Below are 9401 nucleotides of genomic sequence, written 5' to 3' on the forward strand. Positions count from 1 at the left end.
GCCCTGACTCCGAGCGGGCCCCGGGCCCCCGGGGCAGGCCCCGACCCGCAGGCCCGAGCTGGCAGGCCCCGAGCGGCAGCCCGGCCCCAGGCCCCGGTAGGCCCCAGGCCCCGGTAGGCCCCAGAGCCGGCAGGCCCCGATCCCCGGGTTAGGCCCGAAACCCGGCAAGGCCGCAATCCCTGGGCGGGCCCCACAGCCCCGCAGGCCCCGGCCAGGCCCGCAGATTCCAAGCCCGGGCAGGCCCCAAGCCCCTCAGGTCCCTGAGTGCGTCCTGCGTTCAGAGTGAGGAAACAGCTCTCCAGACAGCCTTTCCAGGAAGGGGCCCTGGCCCCCAGCCCCCGCAGACCCTGGTGGCCCTGACCTCCAGCAGGTCCTGAGCGGACCCAGGCCCAACCTGAAGTCCACCCCAGCAGCTCCCACCAGACCACAGTCTGCTTGAGCCCCAAGCAGGCCCAGCTTCCAGCGGTGGTGCTGGGTGATCCCAGTGCTGGCAGGATGTGCCCTCAACCACACCCCCATCCGCCTGTCAGGTTTGGCTGGGCTTGGTGATGCCTGGATCCGTGCCAGCTCCTGACTTAAGACAAGGCCCTGCTGCCTGGTGTGCTGGGCAGTGTCCACAGTGCCTTCCTCCTCATTTAATGGGTTCCTTGCCACTGATCGAGTCCCCACTATTTTGCAGGCAATGTCCTAGATGTGAGTCAGGTGTCAGGATGTGAGTTTCCACCCAGGTTACTGCTTCTGGGATGGCCAGTTAGAAACTCGACCATCGCCTTGTCTGGTGGATGGCCTTGCCCCTGGCCACCCCTTGCAGGAAGGGTCATAGGGCAGCAGTCTGAGCAAGCTGCCCTCTATAGCCTCGTGCCCTGCCTGGGGAGAGGGGAGGAGACAAAGAGCGAAGAGGAGGGGGCAGCCCCCGAGCCACCTGCCCAAGAGGAGGGAAGGCTAGTCAAGGAGGGCATCGGGACGGTGTTGGGGGCATGAAGTGGGTGGTGGAGGGGCCCTGGGTGAGGGCAGAGGGGGCACCTGGTGGACAGCGGGTGCCCCTGGCGAGGGTCCTGGCTTCTGCTGTAACTCAGACACGTGGTTCGGGGAGCCATGACCCAGTTGAGAAAGCCCCAACAAGGACTCATTTAAAAATAAAGATCCTGCCCACATCCTGATTGCTCAAGGGCCTGTTGGTACCGTCCTCTGTTACCTCTAGCTACTTCCATGTGCCACCCTTCTCATTTTGAGTTTCTTTTTCACTCTCAGCTGTAAAAAAAAAAAAAAAAAAAAAAGAGCCAACTCCCAAGCACGACATCCAAGGCTTTCGCAAAGCCACCGACTTCCTAGCACATCTCCCCCACTCCCTGACTGGCAAGCCACCCACGAGCCACAGCTTCGTCTTCCCTGGCCGCTCTGCTGTGTTTCCCCGTCAGTTCTGAGTCCCTGGTGCGGGGTAGGTGGTTGACAACATCCCCCGGGGCCAGAGAGCTTCAGCATTCTGAAGGCAGGGCTTGTGTGTCCTTTCTTCTGCAGGGCCTAGCAGAGAGCAGGTGCCAAAAAACAGTCATTGAATGAGTGAAAGGAATTCCTTCGAAAACCCACAGCTTTCCCAACATGAAAGTTGACGCTAATTGGATCTTTTTTTTCCTCAAAAGATTTTTCCAGCAGCTGAATGTTTTCACACATTTGTAAAGGGTACGAAGAGCACGTATGAAGATCTATCACTCTTCCCTCTGTTTGCAAATATGCTGCAGACGGGCACCCGGGCACTCCGGCAGCGGGGTGAGGCCCCGGGGGATCTTCCCAGAGGGTGAGGGATGTGAACTATGCCCCGATGGGTGAAACAGGACTTCCACAGACACACAGGGCAGGGGAAGGCATTCGGGGCGGGGGGAGAAGCCAGGGAGGAGAGCAGCCACCCAGAGTGTCCACGGGGCTCTGAATCCCGTGGGTAAGAATGCAGGGTCCCAGAGAATAGGGAAGGAGTGGGCTGCAGGGGACTGCAAACTGGGGATTCACCCCGCAGACTTGCGCTTGCTGAGGGATCCAAGACGCCTTTCAGCAAGCCGGATCTGGAAGTTTTGAGCACAGAGAGTGGGAGGGGGGGAGAGAAACGGTTGGTAGAGAGATCATTCTGGAGACTTTCCTTTCAGAATTCTTCCATACGTAAGAATAGACCGAATAACCCCCACGACCCCAAGGAACGATGAACGAGATGACTCAGTTCAAACAGCATTTATCGAACACTTAGGATACACAAAGCAAAGGAAAATGTTCAATGCGTGTTAAAAGCAGATAATCCTGATTTTAGTTCTAAGCACCCCCTCCCCCCCACCCCTGAGTCAAAGAAATCCAAACTAAACAGAACGCTAAGGAGCGATTCCACTTCAAATGCCTGCCAATTTCCTCAAGATGTAGCTTGTGACAGACACAAATATATTCCAGAAAGTACTTTCCCCTTCGCACTGCAGACTTTACAGACTTCAACATAAATAAGACAGGCAGCGCTTTGTTTAATTTTTATGAAGGTATTAATCCACAGCTTAGTATATATTTCATTGTCAATGAAAAATTCACCTCAATTTAATTTTCTTTAAAAAAATGAAAATTTAAAACAACTCACCAGATCTTTCACGCAGACCAAGAAGTAACTTCTGGTTTTGATGCGGTGCGACTCACTCCGAATTCCACCGGGCGTTCCGACTTAGCAGGTGAGGAGCAAGGCTTTCAACTGGAAGGAATCAGAATGAAGTCCCCAGGACTTATTAGGAAGCTCTGGGTACAGTTCGCATTCTAGAGCACATTTCTGAGATCATATTGTGTAAGGTGGCCCTGGGTGTATGAAGTGTGCATTTATATATTAATTTCGTGCCAGGAGAAAAATGTCCTCTCCTGCCTGCTTAGACTGATTGCCTCGAGATTCTCAGATTCCATTATTCTGATGTGAGAAACACTCATTCCCTTGGAGCACTTGCTGCTTCGTTCTGGTATTTTCACTCATTCCTTTATTCAATATATATTTGTTGAATATCCGTTTCTAAGACCTGCAGGCCAGGTGACGTTTGGGGATACTCCGGCCGCGGGAGCAAATCACAGCAGTAAAATTCAGCAGGCCAGTCCCTGGGAGAAAACTGAGCTTGGATTGAGCTATCTAAGGACGAGTCCTGGCATTGCAGGCAGTCCAATCCCTGACAAGGGAGTCGTCCACGCAAGGGCTCACAATACGAAAGGGCATAGTCCATTTGGACTGGTCGCAAGCTCACGTGTACACAGAGTGTGCATGAGAAGTACGCTGAGCCACGGAGTTTGAACTTGACCTTGTGGGCGACAAAGCCCGTGGAAGTGCTTTGGTCAAGACAAACATGAAATGGAGGTAGGGTTCATTCCTGGCGGACAGTGACCTGCCGTAGCACCTGCAGAGAGGGGGCAGAGGCCGGCTCAACTCCATGACCTCACTCCGTGGAGCAGCTGGCCTGGCGGGGAGCCCCCAGCGAACAGGCAGGCGAGACACCTGCGCAGCTTCCGGGGACGAGGCCTGTGCTGGGGATGTCTGGGCCTTCCTCGCCACCGTGGCAGCGCCTACACGTGGCGGGGTGTGCCTCAATTACGCTTTGTAAATTACATCAGTCATGCACCCAGAAGATTTGCACTAAATGTTCCCTGAAGGGTTGTAAAGGAACCAACTGCCATATCACATTTCTCCAGAAACTTTTTTGAGAAATGCATTAACTTATGGAAATGTTGGAAAACCACTACAATGAACACTTGTATACCCTTTACCTAGATCAAATGTGTATGTGCACATATATTTTTTCGTGCACTTTAAAGTTAGTTACATACACTTTAACCATAAATACCTCAGTGTGTATCTGTCCCTTAGGAACAAGGACAATGGCCCACACAATCCTGAGAATATCCTGATCATACCCGTGGAAAATTAACATCGAAACAAAACTATTATCGAATACACAGTCCACATTGAAATTTGTTTGATTGTCCCCAAAATGTCCTTCGATCCCTTGTTAAAATCCAGAATCGAAGTAAGGACCAGGCATTCCGCTTGGTGGTCAATTCTCTTTGGTCTCCTTGAATCCAGAACACTCCCTGCCTTTGTCCTTCCTGACATTGACATGTGGCATAGAAGGTCCCGCAGTCTGGATTGTTTCCTTATGATTAGATTCGGGTTAAACACGTTGTGTTTGCCACCGTGCCTCTCCAGGAGCCACAGAACCCATGTGTCTCCTGTCACTGGCCAAGGTGGGCTCTTTGGTTCAAGTGGGGTCGGCCAGATCTCTTCACGGCAAAGGGCCGTTTCCCCCTTCATAACTCAAGGCATTCAGCTCAGTTTCCTCTTCAAAGCGCATGGAGACTCCGAGGCTGTGTGTTCTGTCTCCTGACCTCTCCCCCGAAGCTTCCATACCCAGTGAGGACCTGGGCCTGAATCCAGCACTGCTCGCAACAGGGTGATTTTCTAGCTGGATCATCCCTTTAACCACCTGGAGGTCTTGCGTGGAGACCTCCCTGGCTCCCCTCATCCCCAGGCCGGACTCACATAATCTGTGGGGTCCGGTGCAAAAAGGAAAGCGCAGAGCCTCATTTTCGAGAGAGAATTACACGATAGTGGTGGCAGAGGATTACCCCGAAGAAAACAGGCCAGTGTCACGATGGGCAGTGGCTGCGGGCTCTGGGGCCAGCCCTGCCCCAGTTCTGTCCACGGTCACTGGCCCCATCCAGGCCAGGCAGAGCCCCGTCAGGCTGGCACCTGTGTCTTTCTCACACACGTTCCTATCAGTCTCTGAGGATTCCTGTCCTCTTTGGAACAGTTAAGATGGTCCCCAGGCTCACTCTGCTCCTTCTTTGGTCCAAATGAAGACTCTGCTGGCCTCATGGGAGCCCTGGTCTCCCTGCAGTCGGGGGGAAAGGCTGTTCAGATGTCCAGCTGGAAACTCAGTCCTCCCCCCGCGAGAACCCGAGGTCCCAATCACCCTTCTTGGGTCCTCGGCTGCTGTTTCCCACAGCACTCCTGACAGCCTCCCCTCCTGACCCCAAACCCACGCCCTCGAGTTCCAGAGTTTGTTCATTCTTCTTTTTCTTAGAATGATCCCACTGGTATATTCAACATTGACTTGGCTTTTGTACGGTCTGTCCGTCTGATATCTATCTAGATTCCTATGTTTCCGTTTGAGCTGAACTGAAGGGCTCGCTGTTTTTTCTTTTCTTTTTTTTTTACATTTTCTTTTTTGAATATGCACATTTATGTGGCTCCAAAGTTGAAACTGCAGGAAGGAATGCTCAAAGGAGTCCCCGGTCCCTTCCACTTCTTTTCTACTCCTCCCCCCCCTCCCCCGGAGGTAACCATTTTTATCAGGTTTTGGTTTATCTTTCCCGTTTCTTTTTGAAAAACTACATTTATGCGCACTCACGGATCTATACAAAAGACAGCATATCGCATGTAATCTTTTGCACTTTGCTTGAAAAGCACATTCTGTGATTTCATCTGGAGTGCTTTTTACCTTCTGATATCGGCGCGATGAGAGAATGGTGTTAATAAAAACGTACTGGAGGAACCACTTATTAACAACAAAAAGCGTTCCTTCCCACATCAGTTTTTAGGACTTTTCAATAAAATGAGGGGCTGAGCTAGCTGCTGTGGGCAGTCCCCTGCTGCTCGAGCAGCCTAAATTATCTTCCCAGGAAGCCCACCTTGTCGGACAGTAATAACCCTCCTGTCTCGGGGACCAAATTCTTATTTACTTCTGAGCACCAGCAAAATTATTTCTGTGGCTGCAGAAGTTTTCAAGGGCCATGTGGAAGATCTGGAGCCGTGGGGTGGGGGTGGCTGTGGGAGGGAAGAGAGGGAGAGGTGATTAACGGACAGAAGCTGGTCCATGTTCCTTGAGGCAACTCCGTGCATGGAAATGAAGGGGTAGAGAAAAGCAGGAGGAAGGGGGAAATGTTGACCTGAATCAAGAAATCTTTTCTTTAGGAAAACCTTCACTTACACCATCCTTTGATACAGTCTTTCTCCAGTGCATCAAAAATGAGTCCGTCTTCAAACACCCGACTCACATTCTTTCCTCCAGAAACATCCTTGTGTCTTTAAGCCATACGTCTGTCTGCATTATCTAAATGCAGATCTTTTAAAAAGTAAAAAAGAATCACAAATCTGTTGCTGGGCTTTTGGCAGCTAAGCTGCGTGAGGGAAAGGGTGGGGGGATCAAACGCTAAGCCCGAATTGCTGGTTTTTCTTAAGGGCCCTGAGAGGGAAATTCAGAGTGTGTGTGTGTGTGTGTGTGTGTGTGTGTGTGTGTGTACACACATATATTTTTTTCCTCACTCAATCTGGAAGGTTCCATCTTTCAGGCTGGTTCATAGTTATGGATGGAAAGTACTGAATTGGAGTGACCTTACTTACAATGCAGGTTAAAATGCTAGATTTGAAATAAGATCACTTATCCCTGCTCAGTGATTTACAAAACGGGAGTGACATTATAACCCAAACAGAATAAAAAGCATTCCAATCGGTTCCCAGTTCTCCTAACATCTTCATAAATTCAAATGCTTAAACATCACCTATGAGAACCATAAAAAGACATTTTGAAGTCTTTTTCTTAACACGTTGGGAACACAGAGGCAATACGCACCATAAAGGCCTATTTTTAAAACACAATTTATTTGCCACATTATAAACTTGGCAGCACGTGAAGCCGAGGACGTCCATGCATACACCAAGGGTACACACACACACACACACACCAAGAACCCCCTTTTTTCTCTTTAAACGAGGTTACTTTCCGTCTCCCAGGGCTCCCGGGGCCGGACGAAGGGGAGGACGGGAGGTGAGCGGGGACCAGGGCTCTCCGGGGTGGGCTGTGGGAACCCGAGGGGAAGGAGCGCTGGGGCCGGTGGCCGGGCTGCAGGCAGCCCTGGGCAGGGGTCACGGTCGGCTGGCATGCAGCCACGGCCGCTGGGGACTTCCGTGGCGCATTTTTGTGCAACACACACATGACGTCCACCTCCGCGAGGCACGATGGAAGCGCTCGAGTTCTGTGTAAATTTAATTATTACCATGAACTGAAGGTACTGTCATTGTTTAACTCAGCCGACCTTTTAAATGGATAACCAACCTTGAGGCTTAATTGGATTTAAAAAAAAATCAATTTCTAGCCATTGCATAGTGTGGAAATGAAGTGCTACATTCTCAGGCAATTGTAAAATCAGTTTTGCTCCAGCTTATTTTTTTATTATTTACAACTTTAAAATGACAGTCTCCATCTTGGGAAGCACTCGCTCTGGGTATGCATACACATATATACGTGTGGATACTCTGTCCAAAAACAGCCAGCCGTACACGTGTCCGCACGCTACGTCATGTCACCCAACAGTCATGGCTTTCTGTTCGGTGGCAGGATTAGTCAGCAGCAATCTCTTCACACCAATTACACGAAAAACTGAACTAGGGATAATGACATAACACTGTTTGCAAATCTCTCCTAGCCTCAGTCTGTTCTCATCTTCGTAATAAGGAAAAAATCCTCGAGGAACCTTTACCGCATCCCATCTTGACCATTAAATCTTTCTGGAAGAAGGTCATTTAATTTTATGGAAAGAAATGAACAATTAAAATGGCATAAGCAGCAACAGTACTGGTCTGGAAATGAGAAAGTTGAAGCGTCTAGCTCTAACCCCGGGACATACGGGTTGTATGACCAAGACGAGCCCTCAGGAGGGGTCTCAGCGACCCCGTCTGGGGAAGTGGGGGGATGGGGTCTCTCTGCCCAAGCGGCAATGGCAATGGAGGTCTCAGCTCTTCCTCCGAGAGACACCAAATGATACAAACCAGAGCCCCTTCCGCCTCCATTACATCTACGAAACGAGAGAAAGAGTGATTACTAACGGCAGAATTGGGATGATCAGCTAAAAGCAATTTTAGAATAATAGTTGACAAACAGAAAACACTAAACCCAGTGGTCTACTTTCACTACGTCTAATTTAAATGTATATCATATTGAATGGAGTCTCACTTAAATGGTCCATTTTAGCCAGATTACGGAGCTCAAGTGGAGGCCCACACAATTATCCCCAGCATTCAGGATGGTCCAGAGAGCTAATTTGGACAATTGGACAAATGATTATTTTCTTTTGCCTCAGTTGACCAGATAATTGTGCACAAGTCTCTGCCATTTGACTCTGTGGAATGTCCCTTTGTGTGGGAAGGAGGCCTGGCCGGACACCGGGAGAACGACGCGGAGGGTGGTGCGGCATCGGGCCACCCAGCTGATGCCCGCGGTCTAACTCCGAGTCCCAAGTCTGGAGCACGTTCAGACGAACTGGAAGTCTGTCCCATGCCCACCCAGCGTCCACGTTAGTTCACCCCAGTACCCACCATTTCCCTCAATTTCAAAACAAAACGAAACGGAAGCATCAGATCAGGCAACGAGGTCAGAGGTGGCATCTGGGTGGTCAAGGGAAACTGGAGAGAAAATTAGAGGAGTCGCTAAGGGCTAACACACACACAGGGATATGTAACTCGAAGCCCACGTTTATATTACACACACTGCTGAGTTTCACTTGCAGCCAAGATCAAATGAAGCAAGTTTGTTTCCCCGAATCCTCGGGGAGCATGGGAGCTCACGGTAACGGATGAGTGAGGTAACCCCTGCATCCCTATCCCGTCCTCCCTGCACCCGACTCTCAGACACCCCTCCTGTGAAGACCTTGCCCGGACCTCTCCATCGGCTCCCCACAGGCTCTGACTAGAAGGAGGGAGGCTGAGGACCAGAACTAAGCCAGCCCGTTAGAGCAACACAGCATCCTGGTAAACTGAGCCACGAAGGACGCCGGGCCAAGTGAATCGCTCTGCTGTGGCGAGGAGAGACCAGGAAGAATTACAGGTCGCTCCCATTTGGGGTGATGATCGGAGCTCTTAAACGAGGTGCACTAAATTCAGCTGGGCAAATCTCTATCCGGCCTAACCTCCTCCATCCGTGCGCGGGCCTTCAAAAGGACCCACCCCGGGTGCGGCCCAGGCTCCTGCGCCTCCAGGCCAGTCGCACCCCAGGGCCAGGACCCAGCCGTCGTGCGCTCTGCTCCACAGCTGACGTGTCTGGCTCTATCGGCACCCGCACCTGCAGCACCGTTGCAAAAGGCAGCCACCAAAAACTCAGTTGGAAACACGACCCAAGAGCGGACCACTCAGGGGCACACACCTTGCAGAGCCTCCGGTCCATCCGCATAGTTGCCACTTACACGGCTGTCCCGTCAGGGGTGGAGGGTTTCTTCCAGGTTATTGCTGGTCAGAATGTTCTTGAGGCCTGCGGCCAATGTCTATCCTTTGAGGGGTGGGTTTGATGCTTGGACAGAGCCAGTGGCTTTTGAACCACTGGCTGGGGAGACAGAATTTCCAGCCGAAAAAC

The 9401-nt window shown here is 51.2% G+C and overlaps 1 protein-coding gene across 1 annotated transcript in view; it reads right to left on the reverse strand.

Moving 5' to 3' along the window:
* The window catches only part of NPEPL1 (aminopeptidase like 1), a 32803-nt gene extending 23582 nt beyond the window's left edge, over positions 1-9221 (reverse strand). Inside the window, exons 1-2 of the mRNA XM_034641577.1 lie at positions 9195-9221; positions 362-523 (exon numbers count right to left, since the gene is read on the reverse strand). Of these exons, the coding sequence (XP_034497468.1) occupies positions 362-523; positions 9195-9221 (189 nt within the window). The remainder of the gene's footprint in view (positions 1-361; positions 524-9194) is intronic.
* Between the last annotated feature and the right edge of the window lie 180 nt (positions 9222-9401).

Source organism: Ailuropoda melanoleuca, chromosome 13 (genome assembly GCF_002007445.2).
Source record: "Ailuropoda melanoleuca isolate Jingjing chromosome 13, ASM200744v2, whole genome shotgun sequence".
In the NCBI taxonomy this organism is placed as follows: Eukaryota; Metazoa; Chordata; class Mammalia; order Carnivora; family Ursidae; genus Ailuropoda; species Ailuropoda melanoleuca.